The sequence below is a fragment of the Mixophyes fleayi genome, chromosome 6 (assembly GCF_038048845.1).
Source record: "Mixophyes fleayi isolate aMixFle1 chromosome 6, aMixFle1.hap1, whole genome shotgun sequence".
NCBI lineage: Eukaryota > Metazoa > Chordata > Amphibia > Anura > Limnodynastidae > Mixophyes > Mixophyes fleayi.
This window is the reverse complement of record NC_134407.1, coordinates 28,182,595-28,208,049: the sequence shown is the minus strand read 5'-3', so window position 1 is coordinate 28,208,049 and position 25,455 is coordinate 28,182,595. Positions and strand designations below refer to the sequence as shown.

The 25,455-nt window shown below is 39.4% G+C and overlaps 1 protein-coding gene across 1 annotated transcript in view; it reads right to left on the bottom strand.

Moving 5' to 3' along the window:
- LOC142160968 (alpha-2-macroglobulin-like) overlaps nt 1-25,455 on the bottom strand; it is a 99,960-nt gene that overhangs the window by 7,765 nt on the left and 66,740 nt on the right. Inside the window, exons 19-33 of the mRNA XM_075216125.1 lie at nt 22,171-22,399; nt 21,960-22,086; nt 21,381-21,499; nt 18,818-18,869; nt 18,408-18,491; nt 17,980-18,156; nt 16,960-17,041; nt 13,802-13,958; nt 12,559-12,633; nt 11,724-11,886; nt 8,402-8,625; nt 7,641-7,856; nt 4,836-4,960; nt 4,239-4,329; nt 4,090-4,158 (exon numbers count right to left, since the gene is read on the bottom strand). Of these exons, the coding sequence (XP_075072226.1) occupies nt 4,090-4,158; nt 4,239-4,329; nt 4,836-4,960; nt 7,641-7,856; nt 8,402-8,625; nt 11,724-11,886; nt 12,559-12,633; nt 13,802-13,958; nt 16,960-17,041; nt 17,980-18,156; nt 18,408-18,491; nt 18,818-18,869; nt 21,381-21,499; nt 21,960-22,086; nt 22,171-22,399 (1,990 nt within the window). The remainder of the gene's footprint in view (nt 1-4,089; nt 4,159-4,238; nt 4,330-4,835; nt 4,961-7,640; nt 7,857-8,401; nt 8,626-11,723; nt 11,887-12,558; nt 12,634-13,801; nt 13,959-16,959; nt 17,042-17,979; nt 18,157-18,407; nt 18,492-18,817; nt 18,870-21,380; nt 21,500-21,959; nt 22,087-22,170; nt 22,400-25,455) is intronic.

Sequence of the window (25,455 nt, the reverse complement as noted above, 5' to 3'; positions counted from 1 at the left end):
GGCATTGTCTGACACCACAAATCCCCATGAGAGTCTAAGTGGGGTAAGCCACTGGGAGATAATTTCCCTCATTTTCTCTAATATGTTGGCAGCGTTGTGCCTCTTATTAAAGCCTGTAATGCACAATGTTGCCTGCCTTTGCATGAGCAGCCATTTTGTAGATGCTGCTACTGATGCAGCTGTTGCTGTTGCTGCGGAAGGGGATGCATCTACCCAGTGGGCTGTCACAGTCATATAGTCCTTCGTTTGCCCAGAACCACTTGTCCACATGTCCGTGGTTAAGTGGACAGTGGGTACAACCGCATTTTTAAGAGCACTGAGGACACTTGATCGTACTTCTCTGTACATTTTTGGTATCGCCTGCCTAGTGAAGTGGAATCTCGAGGGGATTTGGTACCGGGGACACAATACCTCCATCAACCCTCTAAATCCCACTCCACTGATGGCGGACACCGGGCGCACGTCTAACACCAACATTGCAGTTACAGCCGCAGTTATACGCTTTGCAATAGGGTGACTACTATCGTATTTGGTGGTCATGGCAAACGACTGTTGGACGGTCAATTGTTTGGTGAAAGACTTAGCGGTCTTACGACTTCCCCTCTGGGAAGATGACCGACTAACAGCAGCAACAGCAGCAGTGGCAGTAGTAGGCGTACCGCTGCAGGATTCCTCGGATGAATCCCGTATTGAGGAGGACTCAGTCTGGCTGGTGACTTGGGCTGCAGGACTGAATCTGATGGAGATTGTGGAGGAAGTTGACGAGGAGGGTGTTGCTGGTGTGTATCCAACTGGACCACGGGATTTAGGTGTCCCTGTACCGATGAGGGTCCTAGCCCCAGTTCCTGAACTAACCACTGAACTATGAAGGTTATTCAGGTGACGTATAAGGGAGGATGTTCCTAGGTGGGCAAGATCCTTACCCCTGCTTATTTGAGCTTTACATAAGCTACATATTGCCATACATTGGTTGTCTGGATTTGGATAAAAATAACTCCAGACCGAAGAGGTGCATTTTTTGGTCTTCTGACCAGGCATGACGATGGGCTTTTTCATCCCATGGACATCAGCTGTTTCCCCCCCTGGTGCCTCATTTACAATAACCACATCACCATCCTCATCATCAAGTTCCTCCACAGCGCCAGCTACATCATCAATAGCCTCCTCCCGAGCCACCTCTTCCCGTACAGTGATGGGAAGGTCAGGCTTGACAACCACCAACACGCTTGGACTCGCCTTGGGGATTTGTGATAATTTCTCTTTAGAAGGCAGAGTTGTTTGCTGTTTTGTTGCTGACAGCATAACTCTCTTCAATTTTTTGTAGGGGGGGGGAGGAGGAGGAGGGCTAAGATCCGTGGGTGAAGCTGAACCACTAGTCATGAACACGGGCCAGGGCCTAAGCCGTTCCTTGCCACTCCGTGTCGTAAATGGCATATTGGCAACTTTACGTTTCTCCTCAGATGATTTTAAGTTTCTCTTTTTGCTACTTTTTCTTAACTTGGGCTTTTTGGATTTTACATGCCCGGTACTACGAGATTGGGCATCGGGCTTGGAAGACGACGTTGATGGCATTTCATCGTCTATGTCATGACTAGTGGCAGCAGCTTCAGCATTAGGAGGAAGTGGGTCTTGATCTTTCCCTACTTTATCCTCCAAATTTTTGGTCTCCATTATATGTAGCACAAGATACTGCAGAATGTGTGAACTTGGTAATATTGCAGTACCAATGGACTTATAATGCTGGATTGGTTTTGCAAATTTGGTTATAATTATTATATATATTTTTTTTTTTTAAATTTTTTATTTTTTTTTACTTTTTTTTTATTTTTTACAAACTTGGGAATAATGGGGAAATAACTATGCCCTTAGAAGCACAGAGCACAGGACACAGCACCACTGGACTGAACAGGACACGGCACAGGACCCAGCAGCACTACGGAACTCAGCAGGACAGAGCACAGGACACAGCACCACTGGACTGATACTGCAGAATGTGTAAACTTTGTAATATTGCAGTACCACTGGACTTTTACTGCTGAATGTGTGAACTTGGTAATATTGCAGTACCAATGGACTTATAATGCTGGATTGGTTTTGCAAATTTGGTTATAATTATTATATATATTTTTTTTTTTTTTAATTTTTTATTTTTTTTTACTTTTTTTTTATTTTTTACAAACTTGGGAATAATGGGGAAATAACTATGCCCTTAGAAGCACAGAGCACAGGACACAGCACCACTGGACTGAACAGGACACGGCACAGGACCCAGCAGCACTACGGAACTCAGCAGGACAGAGCACAGGACACAGCACCACTGGACTGATACTGCAGAATGTGTAAACTTTGTAATATTGCAGTACCACTGGACTTTTACTGCTGAATGTGTGAACTTGGTAATATTGCAGTACCAATGGACTTATAATGCTGGATTGGTTTTGCAAATTTGGTTATAATTATTATATATTTTTTTTTTTTTTTAATTTTTTTATTTTTTTTTACTTTTTTTTTATTTTTTACAAACTTGGGAATAATGGGGAAATAACTATGCCCTTAGAAGCACAGAGCACAGGACACAGCACCACTGGACTGAACAGGACACGGCACAGGACCCAGCAGCACTACGGAACTCAGCAGGACAGAGCACAGGACACAGCACCACTGGACTGATACTGCAGAATGTGTAAACTTTGTAATATTGCAGTACCACTGGACTTTTACTGCTGAATGTGTGAACTTGGTAATATTGCAGTACCAATGGGCTTATACTGCAGGATTGGTTGTGAAAATTTTGTGGTAATTAAAAAATATTAAAGTAGTTTTTGGTATTTTATAAAAAAAACTTTTTTTTATTTTTTTAAACACAGGGGAATATTGGGGAAATAACTATGCCCTTAGAAGCACAGAGCACAGGACACAGCACCACTGGACTGAACAGGACACAGCACAGGACCCAGCAGCACCACTGACCTCAGAAGGACAGAGCACAGCACACAGCACCACTGGACTGATACTGCAGAACACAGCACAGCACAGCACAGCACAGCACTAAACAGCACAGCACTAAACAGCACAGAACTAAACAGCACAGAACTAAACAGCACAGAGGACCACCTAACACACCCTCCCTCTACCCTGATCAATGCCCGAGTGAAGATGGCGGCGACTAGCGGGGAATTTATAGGATCCGAGTATCGCGAGATCCGACAACGGGATTATGAGTCAGAGCCTCAGTTTCACTTTTGAATTTGGCGCCAATACCCGGATCTGTCTCGGATCCGACTCGGATCCGCAACGTTCGGGTGGGCTCGGATTTCAGAAATCCGAGCGCGCTCATCCCTAATATATATATATATATTGCATTATTTCAATTACTTCATTGAGAATCCCTGGTGTGCCTTCATTTCTCTTTTGAGAGATTTTTTCAGTTAATGCCCCCCCCCCCCCCTACAGTTAATAAAGTTATAATTTGTAAATTTAGTTCAAGGGGTGGGGGGGAGGCTCACCAAAAATTCTCCCACATGGTGCTACTATACCTGTGGCCTGCCCTGGGTATTCTGGTCTATACATTACCAATCTGAAATACAAACAATAAAAGCTAGAAGGCCTGTTGAGTGTTAGCTAGAATATTCAATCATTTTAATGGAAGTCCCAATTTGTGTATGTCAGCCTTATTATATTAATTGAATTTTACTTGTTTCTTAAGGAGAATTGGTGAATATATATTTATTATAAATTTCTTTCATTCACTCCTTCCTACATCTATCTTAAACAAGTGTAAAATTCACTACATTATTTATAGTCAGGTAATTAAATACCTTGTTTAAATTGATTCTTTGTATTAGTGGTAATTTAGAAGCACAGTATGGAAATACTGACACTTCTTTTAACTCTGAGGAAATCATTACATTTTCATTTGACCCGTAAATTAATTAGCTGCCAGTGCACTACCTAACATAACCTCTGTTCTCAAGCTCTATCGTCCGATATGCAGTCAGATGAGGAGAGGTCAGTCTTCCAATACTCTATGTGTATTTGCTGTTATTAGGTCCGTCAAGTCAATAATATGTGAAATAAGACAGAACTCACCTTTTCAAAGTACACAATAACTTTATTAGGATTAGTTTCTGTTTTCTTAATCAATTGATGATGAGTTAGCTAGAAAAAAATGAGATAAAGGTGAATGATCTAGTTTACGGTCAGTAAACCTATAATTGACAGGTTACTTGTGTATTTACCTGTTTGACAGAAGGCTTTACTGGGATGTATCCAGACGGAAGCTTTATTTCAACTAAAGCCATATTTGAGTGCTCCCTCTTCCCGATGTAGCTGTGAATAAAGATTTTAATTAATTTTCACTTGTTGACACCTCCTTTGCATATAATCGGTATCCCAATTGCTGATACGCAATGTTTTGTATGATAATTCATTTGCAGCAACTGCTTCCAGTTTGTGGGTCGTAATATACTTTCACTGTATGCAATTGTGTTTTCACCAGGAATTTGTGATTGAGTTTAATTACATTGAATTTTTTATATCAAGAGTGAAATCATATTTGTGCCTTTTTGTGAGCAGTCACAGTTTAGTGCTAGGTGCACTCTTGAAGGTAAGCCTTAATGTGCTTATGCCTACAGCAGAGATGAGATTTCATCTGCAAATCCAACCTCCCCTGTGTGTGGAAACAAGTACAAAGAATGGGATGTAGGTTGTGTTGGTGGAATAAGAGTAATAATGCAGAACATGCTCTCCATAGAGTAATAATACTTGTACCACATACGGTAAGTTTGTAATAATATGAAGGATGATAGAGAAAACCACACCTGTATATAACTCACCTTACATTGACAGCTATGCCAAATGATTTTAGAGATTTGATGTCACAGGTCTCAGGCTCCGTAGTTACTGTGATGGTGAATGGGGCATCACCCTCCGGATGGGGTACGTTATATCTCAAGCTAGTCTGTAACACAAAGAGTTCATTCATCTTGTTCATACCAGCTGGACCATTCCAGCCAGCAGGTTGGGACACACAATGTTTATTTGTGTGAAATTAGATTCCTATGCAATAGTAAAATTGGAAATAGTTGTATTTATGTCATTTGTGCACATACATGGATTAAACTTTATAGGACCTGTTGTAAGAAAGTGTTTGACGAGATTGACAAACTATTTCTAATTAAAATGTATTTGTGTAAAGAATTTTCTATATCTTCCAACCACAATGCTTGTGAGCTACTTATAGGACTAGGCAAATGGTGGTGGTCTTCGAGCAAATAAGGGTGTAGAGAAGCACAAAAAGCTTAGGTGTTTAATGAAACAATGAGACTGATGCAGAGTGAGTATTATGCCTTGTATAAATTGTGTGAATTTGCTCTACGCCTTCTCACAAAGAGCCCACAGGCATATGTAAGAATGCAGAGTAGCTCACATCTGACACTTGTGCGTCCTTCATCCTGGAGAAGTGAATTGGGGGAAGAAAGGGATGTGAAAAAGCATCCCAAGTATAACAAGGGCATGCTCACTATAATCTGGGTCTCGCCTTTATTGTAGTATCATTTGAAGGTGCAAATATCGATGATAATTATTATTGTACATTTGTTTGATACCACAGTGCTCGGCAGTGTTGTGCATTGGGAAAAGAGGACTTACTTAGAACATGGACATACATGGTTGACAAAATAAATACGGACATGAAAACAAAGGGTAGGGAGAGAGAGTTTACATTCTAATTGGAGTAGGGCACAGCATAAGAAGAGGAGCAAATGTGGCTCAGAGTGGAGATTGGGACAGTTGTGAGGATGCCTTAGTGTGAGTAGAATAGGTGGGAGTAGGGTAAACTCTCATAATGAAATCAGAGCTTACAGGGTTTTCAGAGAGCATTTAAAGAATTAAAGCACGTGGGAGAGTCTGATCAGACGTGGAAGGTAATTCCATAAGTGGATGGTAGCATGGGAGACATTTTGTAGGTGAGAGGTGGTTACCAGAGATTAAGCGAGGTGCAGGTCGAGGTAGATCTAAGAGAGTGAGAGGGAGAGTATTTTGATGAGATTTGAGATCTATGATGGGATGTTGTTGTTAATGACTTTTTAGGAAAGTAATTTAAATATTCTTAAAGGCATGGGGAGCCAGTGTAGTCTTGCTGTGACATTCAATATGAATTGAAGCAGGGGATAGTTTGTGAGGTGAACACCAGATAGCAAAAGGTTGCAGTGGTTAAGGTGGGAGATAATAAGACTTTGGTAACATTTTTCCAAAGAAAAGGACATATTCGCATGATAACGTATGTGTGTATATATATTCCATTTACATCTCATAGTATGAATCTTCTCTTTGTCTTACTGATGTGCTGAAATATGGATTTTGCAGCCATTGATGCTGTTGATAATTAGTTTGCCAGTTAATATATTATGGTGTCCTCAGATAAGCACTTGTATGTATTTCTTGTTTTATTGGTGTTATGTGCAACCATTGACTTTGCAGGTTTGATTAAATAAACACCAAGTTTTTGTTTGAATAATTATTAACTATGGAAATACATTATTTGTAGAAGGCTTTCAATCAACTACATTAAGTATGTCTGTGCTTCAAGGACTGCAAGTCCATCAATTCACAAACTTCTTGGTATGAATTTAACATGAATAAGTGTCCAACACAAAGTATTTCCATTTATTGGACCACAATCTCTACTTTATATTGCATGTCTTCCTTAATTGTTTGTTGTTGTTGAGAAATGACATTGAATGAAGGAAACTAATCACTCAGCAGACCAATATATTCCACAGTTCAATGATTTGATACTACAATAGTATTTTATGCGGGAGGTGCTTCTCTAAACAAAGAATTATAGACAAACTTTTCAGGAATGCACAGTGTGGATTGGTTGAGTCATACACAAGGGCAGGGGTAACGATGTCACAACAACTCTTTCTCAGCAACTGTCCTAACAACATGGGGGAAGTTGAAGCTGTCTATTGCAGCGTTCTACGTAATACTTTACTTTTTAGTAGAGATGCAGTGAAATGTCAGATTAACCCTAAAGAATGGAGGTCATTAGGAAGCATACCCAATAAACTGCCCAAAACACTGTGGTGTGCTTCTCGCCTTTTATGTTTTTCTCTTAAAATACTGCTCGTCTTATTTAATCACAAAAGTAAGGGATATGGGGACTGTCTTAATTATTTGTGCCAATGTTGTAAGTGTGAAGCTTTTTATTACATTAGTAATAGGAGTGCATTGGGAAATTTGCTTCTCTGTCGTATTGTAACATCTCCACTTTTTCATCTTTAGTTAAATAATATTGCTAAGAAAATTCAAATCTAGTTTATGTATTGCTCCACAAAATTAGGAGCACCAATTTGACTGCTCTGTATTTTGCTAGGAACACCAGACTCAGCCCAACCCTGCTTATGTGTAATCTGCTTTTTGGCAAACTCTATCAACTTGCTCAATAAGCCCATGTGTTTTGGCAGAAACCAAGGCCCATGGCTCTACAACGTATTATACCTTCATGGTCCATACCTGAAAATGTCAATGTTGGGATATAATGGTCTTTTAAGATGTTCATAACAGAAAGCCAAAGACTTTGTTAACCCAATATGCCATGAATTATGTGTTGGAAGGTTATATTTGTGGCAACTTACCTGCGTATACACACACCCAGACCCACTGACTGTGACGGTATAATCTCCTGGGACGTTGGGCAAAGCGACACGCTGCAGGAGCAGGCGGTTTGAGTCCTCTACATGGAGATTTACAACTGGAGCGCTGTCCTGGGTGACGGAGATGTCACGAGGACCATCATGGCTGAGAGCATGATAACCATAGAGGGAGAGAGCTTGGAGAGCAACTACGGTATCCTGTAACACAAAATATAGTAAAAGGTAAGGAAGGGTCTGCGGAAGGTTTATTCGCTTCCTGTATTGGAACAAAAAACTCAAGCCACAGAATATGTACCTAAAATGGAATGTCAGAATAGGAAAATCAGGGCTGCATTTGGGCCTAGGGTGGTCCAACCCAGCCTGCCTCTTGCATTCCCACTGACAGTTTGTATTTACATACATTTTGTAATTTCCTTTTTCTACAGTATATGTACTTGTTACTACTTATGTTGTAGCTCTAGTACTGTAGTAGATATAAGAAAGGAATAAATATATAGAGACAATAGACTTGGACCAAGGTGGTCTAATGAATGAGACAGGGGCAACAGGCTTCTTGTATTTCTATTGGCTGTTTTAAATTTCATATATTTTTTAATTTTCTTACTTTATATGTTTGTTACTTATTTTACAATTTTAGTATGTAGTAGATATGTGAAAATAATAAATATAGAGAGACGCTAGAAGAAAGAAAAAAAAAACGAGGGAGAAAAGGGTGAATAATACAGATGTGACATGAAATCTACCTGAGTGGATGAGAATCCACCATTGGGATTCTGCTGTTGTACGAGCCAAGTAACCACTTTAGTGGCAGCTGTTATATCCTCATCAGTGACCTTTGTTTTGCCCATTATGGCCAGCAGTACGTAGGAAGTCATCTCAACTTCAATAGATGGGGCCCTACTATGAGGGACCCTTACTTTGTGGGATTCATCTGAGAATTCTGGACGATGCCAATGGACTGTACCATCTGGAATATGAAATAAGGTCTTTTTATTGTTTAATAAATACTACTAAGAGTTAGATTTGCCACATGTCAACCTAGTTACTTTACCCGATCATCTTCCCTCACATGAAAACACTGATACGTTATGTAATTCAAGTACTAAACCACAAATTAATATCACATTTACTCACTGTAAAAGCTTACTTATAGTTTATATTCTAAAAGACACACACACACACCAGAACATCAGAACATCTGAAGAAGAGATTAAACTGGTTACATGAAAAAGGTCATATAACAATTACCCTTTAGGAAATTTGTCAAGAAAATTATGGAATAGGGATTAGGAAAACAATGCATTTGGTAATCAAGAAGAATTATACCAAAGAGGAGAAATATAAAGAGAAGCAACACAATAAAAAGGTGAATGTAATAAGGAAAATATGAACAAACTAAATAAATGCAGTGAGAGTGGGGAAAACACAACAACATATGGAAGAGGAGTTATGAGTTTTACCCTCATTTGATGCTTCCCTTAGATGTGCATTTATTTTGGCTTCTTAGATCTCATATACACTGGCGTTTGGTGTTGCGTGACAAGACGCAAGTACAAATTCAAGTGAAAATGCATCTGTAAAGGAAATCTATTTGGCCAATAGTTGTTAATAGTGTTTCTATTCCTTGCTGTATGGTGCTATGGAATTTGTTCCGCCAATGATGATGTTCGGGAGGTCACCTAGGCTTCCCCATTACATACCCTTGTGGTATATATTGTTTGTTACACTTCAACTCACAAATAAAATGTGCTAAATGCATCATGTAAAATATACAGCGAAAAGGATGGGTTTCTAGCGCATCTGATCAGCCAAAGATGATCAGTCCTTTCGTGGGGTAAATACGGACTATGTGCCTACTTAAAACAAAATTCTGTGTGTCTACAAGTAAAATTGGGAAAGTCTCCCTAAATGCACCTTCTCCACCCTGCCAGCACATATAAATAATCATCTCCTGCAAAACTCAATCTTCTCATTTCATTTCAGTGCAATATCAGGCACACTTATGTCTCTAATCTGCACTTGGTTAGGTATAGCCCAGGGTTGAGTAGTCGGTAACTTTGAATTTGGGTCCAAGTTGCTGGTGGCCACAATGTAACAATATTAGATCTTTATTAGTAAGATGTCTGATTGTCCACGTAGAGCTAGCCTTAGAAAAAGTTGTGTAACACTCTGGGGAATAGTAATGACAGCAGGCTTCACCAATGTTTTAGACACAATTCACTAGAGAGAATCAAGTCAAAGTTCTGCAGTTAATATATAGAATAGCTTGCTTGGGATCTGTAATAAGGACAATAACAGAGGGATTTATGCAGCTCATAGTCAAAGGCACAACTAAGGGTCTGGTACACTGGAGGGTCAGTATAACATGAAACACTGTGGTCAAAGTGAAAGTCTGGTACACAGGAATAGTTCAGTTAGGTATTTTGGCACAGAGTTAAGAGTTATTCCCCTAGTCTCAGTCTCTGTGAACACAAAGGCAGTACAAATATTGTGGACAAAGTCTAACTACATAAGAAATCTGTAAATGCATAGCAGGAGTGAGACATGTGTGAAGGATTCACACTCAATATTCTACCAACCCAGTAATCAGGTTGCAGGGTTAATATTGCATCTGTGATGTACGAGACACCAATGAGGATGTAATGGCAGAGCACATAAAGGACCTCATTTAGAGTCGGACGCAAAGTCCATTTTAGGCGCATCAAAAAAAACAAACACTATCACGCATGCGCACCATATCCGCCTGCATCTTTGATGCAATTAACACTTGCTTCAGCTTGCGGCTCACAACAGGAGAAAGGGCAGAATGCGGAATTGTGAAGACTTGACCCTGTAAGTAAATTCTAGATGCAGTGCGCAGACGCAACACACGTCACAAAAGGCCTATAACTATGCGGCAGGAATTAGGTGGTGCAAGCAGTTAGCTAGCTGCACGAACTGCTCGCAGCTCGGTAGGGTATCACAAGTGGGACGCAACTGGGGTTTATCAAAAATGGGACGCAACTGGGCTTGCTTGCCACTGGTAATACCCTACCAAGCTGCGGCAAACTCCCACTTCTACACTTCTTAAACGGACTTTGTGTCCGACTCTTATTGAGGCCCAAACTGTTTGGTATGTGCAGATGATAGTTTAATGCTGTTGACAGTGGAGGGAACAGCAACCTCCACTCCTCCTACATCTAAGTCTAGAAGCCAGTCTATAAAGTTATGTGACCTTACCTGAATCCTGGTAATTTATAGAAGCTAGGTTTTCTATTTTCATCAAGAGTGTTGGTAAATAATTACAACATACAGAAGTAATTATCACATTTCGAGTTTAGTCCAATTAGTTATGATCATTACCACATATTGGACTTTGTTAAAACTACAGCAAACTGGTTTTACTATACATTATTATATATTTTTGATTATGTGTTCTTATTAGTTAAAGGATTTTATTCAGATTTCACTGTTTCGGTATCTCAATATTGAAGTTGGTCAATTACAGTGCTGTTTCTTGTTCATTTTATATAAAATTTTATAAGACAGATATATTGGACACTGGCTGCAATTTGAAAAGTTATTACGCGTCAGCCAGGAGTTGCCCTACTGCATGAGATACCTATCATGACTGGTGCGATATTGCTAATGTTGGAGCTTTTCAAAGGAAACTAACTTATTCCGCAATTTTAAGTTATATTTCAGACGAAGACACCACTCTTCTGGTACAGAACAACAAAGAGTGGAAATTATCATTTTCTTACTTCAAGGTGATCCTCAGACATGGACTTTTGGTCTCAGCTTGACCAATCCTGCTTTGGTAACTGTTGATGCATCCTTTGAGACGTCCAGAGTTGGTTTCCCATAGTTTAGCTCACACATCTCCCACGCAATCTCTTTCTTTCATCCATAATTTTTCTCTTATGAATTTATTTTAACAATTTATGTTTAGTTATAGTCAGTTTCTTACTATTGTTTTGTTTGAATATAGATTATTTCATTTGAATTAGCGATTCCATCATGTGGAGCAAATCAGATATAATAAAAGGGATCCAGTAACATTCTACTGATATTACATGCTCTCACCTTTCTTAATGGCCTGTTCATCCAGAGACTGAAGGAGTCGAGAACGAAGTTCCACTCTTCCGGCAAGAGTAAAAGCGTAAGCCATTAAAGCTTGTGTGTAGATGCTATTTTTACCATCCAATGCAGTCTCCAAACAGAACAAAGCATTTCGCACCACTACATCCTGTGAAGAAAATAGTTTCACTTACAGTACTGCTCTGTGCATATAAATAACTATAGAATCTTTATTGGGTGATGTCATATTGGCACCTTTACTCCGTTTTCTTTTCTTTTTCCGAAGAGATTTTTTACCGTCAAATTGAAATAAATGAGCTTTACCTGTAGGGTGGATTGCACCTCAGATTTTTTTTGCTCTGACAGCTGTTACAAAGCCGAAAGTGGCATTTTGGGCCAGCTGGAAAACAGCTCGGACAAATAGTGCTTTAAAGAAGTCTATTATTTTTTTTCTAACCCTGCCACATAATTAAACCTTTCACTAGTTGTTTTTTCTGCTGTATGAAAAACTCTTGTAACATTACTCTTAATCTAAAACAAAACACACTAACTATTTTTGGTTGTGGAGAGCCAATGTCAAAAAGTGAGATAAATATGCCCTACATTTAGATATAAAAAAGTGTCCCTCTAATAGAATATTACACCTGTCTTACATCAAGTCTGACCTGATCTAGGACAAGTGTCTTATTAGTTCCAGTTACTCTGTCACAAGATGCAGAGTAAAAGAATACATGCTCTTGTTGACATAGTTTAAAACAAGTATAATCAATTACTTGATTGCACTTTCTTCTATAGCAAAGTGAATAATACAAGTATATAGAGACAAGTTCTGTACACATACCGTGGCAGGTAGTGGATATTCCAGAAAAGCAATAGTAATGTATGCAGCCAATGTGATCTCATCGTCCACTCCTCCCTATAGGAAAACAAAAAGGTTATGAGTGAGATCCTAAAACACCGGACAGAAACAGCTATATTGTATTTCAATGAGCCTCTACAATGCCAGATCATCATCATTGTGTATTTGTAAGATACCACAAACTATGCAGCATCATACGTAATACAATACATGCAAAGTTGATGAAGGAGGTGCTGATGTGAGGCAGAGGGTAAAAATCTCATGAGAGCTTCAACACTAGAGGCAGTGGACAATGCTGAAACAATAGGAGCTAGTAGAACTTGGAATGTAGATTGGGTTTGTAGCAGGTAGAGGGAGCACTACCAGGTGGGGTAGCATAGGCTACAGTAAGAGGTGGGTTTTGAAAGCACACTTGAAGAATGAAGTTTGTGGGAGAGGCTGGCCAATTGGGGTGCAGATTTTCATAAGAGAGGAACAGCATGGGAAAAGTTTGGGTGTGAGAGACTTGGGAGGTGGGTGTGAGATATGTCTATCAGAGAGGAGGCAAGGAGCAGGTCAGAGGCAGATTGAAGAGGGTGAGTGAGAGAGTATCCCATGACCAGGTCAGAGATGTAGGGGGGGGCGGGTGATAGTGAGGGCTTTAAAGGTGTGGGTGGTTATCTTGTATTGGAAGTAAGAAGAGCCAGTATAAGGATTTGCAGGGTGCAGTGGATGTGTAGCTGCATGAATGGAAGATCCTTATCATTGTGGCATTTAAGACAAAGGATAGCATGGATGCAAGGGTGAGGGTAAGGTCAGATAGCAGGAGGTTCTAATGGTGAAGTTGGGAGACAATGAGTGAATGGATAAGGGTTTAACTATTGTCCAGAGTGAAAAAGGAGCATATTCTGGAAATGAGGAGTATGTGACATGACAGGACAATGGACTGGAGGTGTGTAGTAAAGCTGAGGGTGGAGTCGGAGGACATCAAGGTTATAGAAAAAGTCTTAAAACAGGAACTTAATTGATGCTTATTACACAATTTAGAGAGTTCAGCCTTATCTTGTAGAAAAGGGGCGAAGGCTTAAAATTTTCCTTGTATTTTATTTTTGACAGTACATTTATATATCATTCATTCATATTTGTTTTGCCTTTAATTGTAACTTCCTAATCTTCCTGTTTGGCCAATTCACCATTAACTGTATCCCACATTAATTCCACTTCTCTTTCTCTCTCTTTCTCTTACCTTCATAGCATTATTAAAGAGTGTGCCAACATTTTGGAAGCAGCCATTTGGTTTCTGACGATGTGAAAGCCACAGAAGAGAATCTGATAATTGTTTAGGATCAATGTAAATGTGAGATTTAGCTCGGGCAAAGGACTTCATGACAAAGGCTGTCAGCCTGTGGAGAGACAATTCATAGTAAAGTTTATGGTCAACAAAGCTCTGATAGGTGAATATGTTATTATGGGCTGAACAACACAACCATATATTTAAAGTGGATCTCTCACGTATACACATTAGAGATAGCCAATATATGGGCTCATATAATATGGGCCTGATTCATCAAGGCATGTATCTGCCAATTTTGAGTGTATTGTATGCAAAAACATACACCAGTAAAGGCAGTGGGGAAGGGGAATTGTGCTGGAGTCAAAGTACAGTAGTGGCGTGCCAAACTGAAGCACACACAGCCAGGTCCGAAAAAAGCTCAGTTACTTGTTTTTCTGCCGTATCTCTTGCTCCAGCTACAGGGCTATACTAGTAATCATAGTCTCATATGCTGTAACGTGTTCGTAATCAGGAGCAACTGTAAAAATGTACTTTTTGTTAAAGAGACATTAACAACATACTAATAAATTTACTTCATGAGAACAAAAATAAATTAACCCCCTCCCCTTTTCGTCTTACTGTTCGATCACTAATGCCTTTATTATTAACTGGCGACATTAATTAAATAAGTAATAATAACTATATATATTAATATATATATATATTTATATATATGTATATATCTACTATATAAATGCCTAGTGGCGTGTGTGGAAAAAAAAAAACAAGCTGCAGCGCCACCTGCTGGGCAGAGTTATACACTGACCTATATATTTCTTGAAGGAGAAGTGACAGTTGGGAGTGGTTGGTGTTTGCCAGGGGTGACAGTGGGGAGTTTTTAACACCTTAAGTAGCTTGATGATGAGGTGGTGACATGTGGACAAAACCACGTTAAAAAAGGGCGCTTGCGTCGGGAAGTAACGCTCTTCCCCTGAGGAGGCCTGGGCTAGGCCCAAATGCATGACAAGAACCTTTTTAACACCTTAAGTAGCTTGATTTGACTAGAATGCATGAGCATCATGCACGGGTTAACTTGTGTATATATATATATATATATATATATATATATATATATATATACACACACACACACATATATATATATATATATTTGTATATTGCAGTCACCTGCTACTCACCAAAGGTGAGTTCATTTCCAAAGTGAAGGAATCACCTGCTTGAAATCTAAATATTTCTAACTACTTCTAAATGGACCAAATAACTTTGTCCGGCTTATTTAAGGATTTCTGTGTGGAATAAGTTACATTTTTCTGCTCTTTGTGTTTTATTCTACTGCAAACCCAAACAAAAAAATTGTGGATACCAAAATGGTTAATTTCAACAATTTTCTGGAAATGTTGTATTATTACAAGAAACTGCATGGATACCAATATTCTTTTGTTCACGATTTTATGTTATTTATTACTTGCTATCTATCTCTTTAGATTGTAAGCTCATTTGGCAAGACCATCTTTACTTTCTGTTTCATGTCATTGTATGTGATTTGGTTGTGTCATGATTGTGCTACATAATATGTTGGCGCTTTCTAAATAAAACATAATTTTATTGTTACTCACTTCAGTGTTCTAGCAAATGATACATGGTTTGAATACATTTTACAGGGAGAAATTTAATTGCACATTAGCAATGTCCTACATTGGAATTTCTCTAATTACATTGGGGTTGATGCAGAGTTGATCGCAAAAACCCCCCAAAAAACTCTTGAATTAAGTGCACACAAAAATAGTGTATTTCCGCCCATATATAGAACCAAACACATCTCAAGATGTGCCTAATTCCGCGTCGGCGGCATATGTGCTTGGGTTATGCCAAATCATTATTAACAGTGTATATTTGCACCTGCACTCTAGATACACCTCCTAACGTGTATATGCGTGTTTCTGTGGCTCTGCAGGTTTTGCGTGAACTTTACTCAGACTGCGTTTGCACACCCCCTCCATCCCCCGTTTTGCCTCTCCAGTAGGAAGGAGGTACAAGCAGTGCTTTTTTTTGTCATAGAACTCACCGAAACGGAGTTACGGCACCTTTTTTTCAAAAGATTTTTCATGTTTTAAAAGTAACTTTTGAACATTTGATGTTTGGGCCACGTGGACTTGAATTGCCATGTTGAGCGTAGCAGGTCAGTGGCAAAATCATTAAAACGGTGCATGCAGACTGCTTGTGTGTCGAGTCCGATGCATGCGTACTTCATCCGCGCCGGTTGTGTAGGCAATGCTCAGCTTGTGGCGCTGATCAGCTTGTGATTGGTTGTGTGGTCATGCGCTGAGTGCTTACTGCGGGCGGCGACCGTTATGTTTCGTTACACAACTGGCGTGTGTGGGTGTGTGCACAGTGATTGACTACGTGATGTGAGTTCCGGCACCTTTTTTCTTACCAAAAAAGCACTGGGTCAGATACTCACAAATCTGCATCGGCCCTTACGCATCTGTTCTCTTTGTGGGCATGCGCAATGCAAATTTGCCCAACTTATGCTATGCAAAGTGATGTAAGTTCAACTCTGCATCTGGCCCATTGTGTTTACAAGGAGTTATATAATTCAGTGTGGGGCATTTATGAAAGAGTTCCTGATCAAATCTAGTCAGATTAATATTTTGAACAGCAGATAAATTAGCTTTATAAAAAAATATATCTTATTAAATGTCGGTATAGCTTTTATTAATAGCATAAATGTGCTCAGTGATAATTAGTCAGTGCATAATGGAATGTGTAATTGTCAGTGAAAACAAAACACAACTAGCTATGAAAGTCACTTGTGACATTTAGACCTGTTACACTACAGATTCTAGCCGTCATTTTGTAGAAGGTACTAATTAACTGAAAGCTAGAATCTGATTGGTTGCTATAGGCAGCATCCCCACTTTTTCAAACCCGCAGCTTAGTAAATCTAGCCCTAAGAGTCTTTAAGACTTTTTCTTATCCCTATAAACCAAAACAGTCTAAATAATTATATTTATTCCCAGTGTATTGTAAATATACATTTCTGCAAATTCCCTACAAATATTTTTAGCACCTCACACCTGCCCCCACCCCCGACTCTCTTATGTTCGTACCAGGTGTTTCCTTCTCCATACTGTGGTCCAAATGCACTGTAAGATCCATCACTGTGTTTGTAGGACAACTGTTTCTGATATCCTGTGTATAAGGAAATAATTTCAGGCTCAGAAGGAAATTAAAATAACGACATCTTACTTTAATAAGCCAATTTTTAATTGTACCCATCCCCTGAACCCATTTACAGGCTGAGCGAATATTCCTGACAATGCAGACTGTTAATTCACTCAGCCTCTGTGATGTTACTGGTTCCCAATGAAATGATGCTGCATTATCATGAATATTGGTTCTATGCAAAAAATGGAAACCACCCCTGGGTGTGCTTCTGACATGTACCATTGCTATCCACCTTTTGCACTCACTATCTATAGGATAGTGAGTGCAATATTTCAAAATATTGAAAGAAAAAAATGCTTTATTTAAATACAGCATTTTAATTGGAATGCTTGGATAAATATAATTTTTTTTTCCACTGCGCATGTGTGAACCAGCAAGCCGGGTCGCACATGAGCCAATTCACTGGGACTGGCTGGTGAGGTGTCAAAGCTTGTCATCTGGTAGCTGAGTATCACTCAGCTGCTCTGCTGATATTTTAATAATAAATTGCAGCTATAATTGATTTTATTTTACAGCAATAAGCGGCGATAGAAAATCTGTGTTACCGCCACGTATTAACAAATAGAGGCAACTGTGTTTGACCTACCCTGCTTTGCAGACTAGAGATTCAGCAGAGCTCCTGGCTGCATAGAGCATGTGGTGCTGGTACAAGGACACCAACCAATCTACAACTATTTAGGAATTTAGAAAACTTCTCAAAAAAAAGAAAAGTGAAAAACCATTTAAGTGATCGGTATCACAAGACACAGAAATAGAGGTATAGGATGTAATGCTCTGCATTTAGAGTACATCAATCTCTAGTGGTGTGATGTTCTGCAGGGGGACAGGGAAGGATCGGTATGTGGTGCTGTGAAGAAGTAATACATGGAGTGATAGGAGTGTAATGAGCTGCAGATCTCTACCAGTGGTCAGGTAGCTCACGGCCTTCGATTTGATCTCTGGGGTCAGCTGATTAGTTCCATTGAAATACTCCAAAATGTAGATATTAGGGGTGAAGAGGACCATGTTCTGCTCCCCACATCCACATGGTAACTGAAGGAGACTCCCCAGATTCTGCATCGCTGTGCCCATGACATCACCTAGAAGAGAGTGATACAAAGGCATAATTCAATATAAAGCATTGGCTGGTTGTATAGAACATCCGGAAACACATTTCTTCATGCACATATGATACAGTACTCTGTGATAATATTCAGTTTAACAGTAGCTATAAAATATTTTTATACAACGGTTTCAATCAATATAGCAGGTGCTGATAGGTGTCAGTGGCCCCAGAACAGGTGTTACTGCTATGATCCTGGTGACTGTGTAGAAGATCTGATGAACTCACCAATTACAGAGAAGTAAGCACGGGGAGAACCTTCCACCACTCGGCTCGGGAGTTTCAGAGAGACCTTTTCAGTGATCTCAGAACCTGTGTACAAATATTGGGGGACAGAGGAAAAGTGCATTATTTCCTATGTCCTGTATAAATATACTGCTGTGTGTGACCTGTTGTACTGTATTGCTATCATTGCTCTATAACTATACTTTAATACCTATACTTAATAATACCTATACTTATTAATACTTATTATAATTGTAATAGAAATAAATAAAAATAAGCCTCACCTATATCATTGCATAATAGTTTAAATAATCTTTGGCTTTGTGTATTGGCGTGAGTATTGGCTTTGTGATAAGTGCTTTATAATTCATTTAGAACTAATAGTGTTTTGCTCCCACAGATAGAGAACTCACCTGTCCCACAGATCATAGAGCTCTGCGTCTCTTCTTTTTCTACACCCTCTGGCTACAGTAAAAGGAAAATAAATATAAAAGCGCAGTCAAACTTTTTGTGCACATCTGTATTTGTAAAATATAATTGGACATGTCTGTGTGCATATATCACCCCCGATCCTGTAGTGTGCTGTGATATCAGTAGCCGCGATACATAAATACCAGACTTAGAGGTCTATTTATGACCCAAGCACGGTAACTATCAATAAACATTCAACTCCAGAATTTAAATATTAGCACCTTCGTTATTAGTATTTGTTGAAGTCTCTCCGGCATGAATAACGTCACTGAACCGCTCTCTGTAATGCTTAACAAGGTTGGAGAACTCTTGTTGAGGGACCTTGGATCACTCCTCCATACAGAACATTTCCACCACAGATTTTCAATTTGGTTCAAATCTGGAGTCTGCGAGGGCCATTGGAAAACCTTGATTTTGTGTTACCGCAACCATTTCGGTGTGGATTTTGATGTGTGTTTGGGGGTCATCATCTTGCTGATAGGTCCACCAACAGCCAAGTTTCAGCCTTCTGGCAGAGGCAGACAGGTTTTGGCAATCTCCTGGTATAGATTAGAATTCATTATGCAATTGATTTTCACCACTGCTGATTTGGACCACTATTAGCAAAACAGCCCTAAAGAATCAATGATCCACCACAATTTTTGACAGAGGGTATCAGGTGCTTTTCTTTGTATGCTGTGCCTTTTTCTGTCTCCAAATGTGACGATGGTGCGCATGGCCAAAAAGTCCTATTTTTGTATAATCTGACCACGTCACACAATTCTATTTGTAATTCCAATGACATTTTGCATAGTTAATGTGCTACATTGTGTGTCTTGCTGTTAGGAAGAACTCTTCTAAAAAACGTCTGGTCACGGAGGTGGCGTCTGACAGTGGATTTTGACTAAACTATGCAGTTCTGATACAGTGATGTTTGAGTTTGTCTCTCTTCCATTTGCCCCTTACCATCCTACTTACTGTATGTGGGGATAATGTGCTTATGTATCCTCTTCCTGGCAAATGTTCAACTGCTCCATGCTTTTATTGGTTTTTTTTTTATTATTGCCCTGATTGTGCTTACTGTAATAATTTCATACTCATTTCCTAATCAGAGTTAAAATTGAGTTGCCAGATCTTTGGTATTAACCATGTTGATGGATGCCAAAGGGATTTTACATGTGTGTAACCTCATATTTATACCCCAGGGAAACAGGAGATGCCAACTTTGGAGTTCCTGGAGACTAGAAGCAATACAAATAGTTTTTTGCACTGAGATGCAAAATACTTTCAAATATTGTTTAAGGCTGCCGACTAATTTGCCCCATATGTTTTTGGAACAATACAGTATTCTTACAATAAAACAACACTGTTGTAGGAATGATGTCTGTTATGTTATTGGTCAGCAGTTTCTCCTAATATTTTTGAGGAACGTTTGAATCCTTATATGTATTGTTTATCTTTTTTGCTCAATTTCTTGAGGGGTGCCAATAATTTTGAAGTTATCTGTACATTGCTGCAAATCCCAATGATGAAGTACCGCTCTAATGTTCCATGACAGGACTGATATGGCAGCCCCGGCAAAGACCCTTCTCCTCACCAAAGCATTTTCCCTCCTCACTGGCAGTCTAACGCTGTTTGCGAATAGAGGAAGTGCTATGCTCATGCTTCAGCTGGGTCCCATTGAAAAAGACAAGTAATGCCACAGATGTCAATGGGCCATTGTAAGACAATAAAAATGGTCTCCTCTGCATCTTGAATCTGTTCTTGACTCCAGCTAACTTATTTGATTGTGGAGAGTGCTTCTTTCATATTACATTCAGTACATTGTGTATATTAATAATCCTGTAGACGCTGAAGGTCATTTAGGAGGATCAAAATGCTTGAGGCGCAGCACAAAATGCTCATTGGTCGGTGATAGGTGACAGAAATATAGGAGCACCTGCACAATGTGAGGCCAAGTGAATGGGTTTATGGAGCAGATGGGAGGGTCTGGGTGAATTGAGGAAATTTCTTGCAAAGTATGAAGAAGTTGCCCTGGTCTGTGTGAGTAAATCAAGCAGTAGTTTAGGAGAAATTAAAGTAATGAGTGGTTGGATTATTATGTGACGTTTACACTTTAGCCTGGTGTGCAACTTACATTTTTCCTTTCTCCAAAAAAACATACATGTACTTCTAATTTGCGTTGGTGTTTTCTGACAGCAGAGAATGGTGTGGACCCTGAAGGGTACTGGGCGGACCATCCATTTGTTTTGTGGTGCACATCAGGCACGCTTCATAAATCTGGTCCACTGTGTCTGGGAATATTATCTACAGTAAGAGCCAAATTTATCAAACCTTCCAAAATGGAAAAGTGGAGGTGTTGCCTATGGCAACCAATCAGATTCTAGCTATCATTTATATAGAATATTCTAGAACATGATAGCTAGAATCTGATTGGTTGCTATGGGCAACACACTCACTTTTCCTGTTTAGAGGGTTTGATAATTCTACCCCTATATGTTGTTTTCCACTTATTATTATTCTCACCTCAACCAGGATATGTTTGATAATTGTATCCTTCCTTCCTTGTGCCAGATTCAGAATCTCATTTGCACACAGACCTCCTCCCGGCATAGTTTGAGCACTGATTGTGAAGTCAACTTCCCCTGCAACAATAAAATTGGGTAAGATATATATATATATATATATATATATATATATGTACAGCATCCAGTCTTGTCAAGATAAGACCAGGACCCAATACCAAATTGCTGTCTAGACACCGGTCAGCTCTTCTAGCACCGGTCACACCTAACAACTGAAAAGACAGGTTTAAATACACAAGTCTCCTCACTTTAGTCTAATTACCTAATTACCTCTCTAGTCCACCTGTGTGTGTGCAGGCTAGGAGTCTGGGTGTGTAAGGACTCAACCCCATCTGCCACCTTAGGGTGCAGATTTCCCGGGACCTCACCTGTCCCTATGCAGGAGAGGTGTGGCATATAGGTTTCTTTGCCACTATATGTGTGTGTGTATATATATATATATATATATATATATATATATATATATATGATATATTATGCAAATCTCGATAACAGTGTTAAGGTTTAAATAATTTCTCACCTAGAGACTTTAGGGTCACATCCCAAGATACAGTCACTCTGCCATTTACACCCACACAGTAACCTTCTTCCTCTGTGTTTATGTTTTTGGTTGTGAACTTGTCAGACTTTTCCAATGAAATGCTCACCTAGGAAATGAAGAAGACTGTGGTGACTCAGTAGAGCCAAGTAAATAATGTCAGTTCAGGTCATGAGGATTAGTGGCCACTTACCCTGATGGTTTGTTGAAGGTAATTAAACAAAGTAGCTTTCAAAATAAACGTCTCGCCCCGGATGACTGAATACGGTAGAGTTATGTCCAGGAAGAAAGGCTGGAAAGTTACGAGTGACACCGGTTCTGAAAGACCAAACCCAGCTTCTTCCGATGTACAGAACATCCCAACGTTCCATGTTGTTATACTATCTGGTACAGTCAGCTTCAGATTAGCATGTCCAAGAGAACTAGAAAATATAACACACAAATATTATATACATAGACTGGTACTCTCCAAACAAATAGTGAAAAGTGGTCTTTAATCTGCCATTTCAATCCCTTATCAGATCTTTATCATAGAGAGTACAAACCAGGGACAGTTTATACAGAAATAATTACCCAGAAGGCATTGCACAATCAGTGCAAAATATGCAAATTAGGTGATAACATATGAAACAATAATGTTGGTGGATGTGAGGACATCAGGGTTGGATGAGTAGTTCTCTAGATGCCTGGCCTAGCATGCACAAACTCAAGATAATAAAGTCCACAGCTGACAATCCAAGTGGGCCAGGTGTACTAATCTGTAAGGTGGGTCTGTGTATCTTGCTGTTCCCAGCTGCTTGGCCAACTCTCCACTAGCTTAGTGGGACCCTAGGTATTGGTCTTCCTACCGATCTAGGCTCACCAATTACTCAGACTCTGTGAGTGTCTCTCAATAGAGTGGTGTCAGAATCAGTCCTAGATGTACACTGCCCGCTCTGTCTGAAGAAGCTCCTAGCTCAGCAATCCTTTCTGGCCCTGAGAGAATATGGTTAATCTCAAAAACAGGATCTGTCCACCGGGCGGCATTTAATAACTGCGTGGGCCACTGTCATTCGATTGGCTTGCTGATTGACAGACCGGGCGTGCCCAATAATCTCAATGTAAGGCCCAGTCTTGTCATAGTGAAATAAATAAGTTTACAAACAGGATGAATATTACAAGAAAGATTAGTGAGGATTCCCACTGATTATTCCATAGTAGATGTTAAAAAGATTTCAAATTTGTCAATGTGACAAGTAAATTTGTACCACCTATATTTTATACCCATGTACAGTTATACACACCATAAATTCAGTCACTTTCTAGCTACTTTGGTGTAACCAGTACGCAACTGGCATGTTAACCATGTAGGAGTTTAAACAATAAGGAAACACAAAATAAAGTCTATGCTTTTGCAGCATTCAGTACACATTACCTTGTGGTTAGCCCAGCAAATACATAGTTTACGCAATGTTCATACTCACAAACTCTATGGTTCACAAAGGCTAGGTACACAGTATATAGAAAACCTGTACAGTTGTATGGAGGTACTTAGTCTGATAGACCAAAAAGTCTAAAGTGGCCTAGGGAGCAGTGGACCCTCTCAACTCACCAACTGCTTATTACAGGGCACACTATGTTTCCTGATTTTACCAAAACTTGCTGAAGGGCAATGACTTGCCTTTGAGCTGAGATAAATTATAATCCCACTTTCTCATAAATGCCAAATTGTGTCAAAATTCAATGATCCCAATGCAACCATCTGTCACTTATAAGTAGGCAATATACATTTTGGTATTCTAGAAGCGGCCATGCTTGGTTCCCAAATACAAAGTCATAAGGATCTGGGTCCTCTCACTTTCTCTTTCTAGGTATGTTATTTTATTTTAAACATATTTAAGTGCATTTTTTCTATACTGTTGTGTAAAAATAAGTACATAGATGCTATATAATTAAAGGATTACAAGGAGTTTAAGTGGACGATGCATTGTTAGCCTTCTGATAACCTGAGAGCTGTGAATGTGAATGAAGATTTTTTTCCAGTAGCAGAACAATAGATGTCACTCAGCTGCTTAATTAATCTAAACAGAATGTCACATGTCTTAAGCTCTGTCCAGGTATGGACATATTTGCATAATATACACTGTAGGTTAGTTACAATGAGTCTTTTAATAATTGTTGGTCTTATGGTCGCCACAAACAGGCAAATTCTGCTGCTCAGCCTGATCACAGATTGACAGGATTGCTGCTGAATTTGTCCACAAGCAAGGACAAAATTAGGTAATTTGCTGCTCTAGCCAAGTGGACACATCAACTAAGAAATGCATTGGGATTGTTTTCCGTTTTTTGCAGTCAGAAAATGACCACACACATTACCAATAGTTACCGTCTGGTCCTTTATACAAAATGCCTTGTAAAGATCCAAATTTTATTGGATTATTATTAAGCATCATTAAGCATCAGTTGTTTAGAAGCTACAAACATGTTGATATTAGCCCAATTACTAAGCTAAAGACAAAAGTTTGGAAGTGAAAACATCTATATAGAATTTAGAGCAAGACAGACAGTTTGGAGAATGGATCTTAGTCAATTTACAAAGGGATAAGGGGAAAGGAAAATGGATCATTTGGAAGTTATGCAGAATAACTACTAAAAAAGCCAGTATATTTGACTATTTGTTAGTGATTTCAAAGTTGGTTTCTACTCCTTCTCTATGTACAGTCATGGCCAAAAGTTTTGAGAATGACACAAATATTATTTTTCACAAAGTTTGCTGCTTCAGTTTTTATGATGGCAATTTGCATATACTCAAGAAAGTCATAAAGAGCGATCAGATGAATTGCAATTAATTTCAAAGTCTCTATTTGCAATGACAATGAACTTTATCCCAAAATCAACATTCCACTGCATTTCAGCCCTGCCACAAAAGGACCAGCTGACATCAGGTTAGTGATACTCTCGTTAACACAAGTCAGAGTGTTGACGAGGACAAGGCTGGAGATCACTCTGTCATGTTGATTGAGGTAGAGTAACAGACTGGAAGCTTTAAAAGGAGGCTGATGCTTTAAATCATTGTTCTTCCTCTGTTAACCATGGTTATCTGCAAGGAAACATGTGCAGACAACCCTTGCTTTACACAAAAAAGGCTTCACGGGCAAGGATATTGCTGCTAGTAAGATTGCAGCTAAATCAACCATTTATCAGATCATCAAGAACTTCAAGGAGAGAGGTTCAATAGTTGTGAAGAAGGCTTCAGGGCGCCCAAGAACATCCAGCAAGTGCCAAGGCCATTTTCTAAAGTTGATACAGCTGCGGGACCTGGGCATCACAAGTGCAGAGCTTGCTCAGGAATGGCAGCAGGCAGGTGTGAATGCATCTGCACGAATAGTGAGACGAAGACTTTTGGAGGATGGTCTGTTGTCAAGAAGGCCAGAAAAGAAGGCACTTCTCTCCAGGAAAAATATCAGGGACAGACTAAAGGTCTGCAAAAGGTACAGGG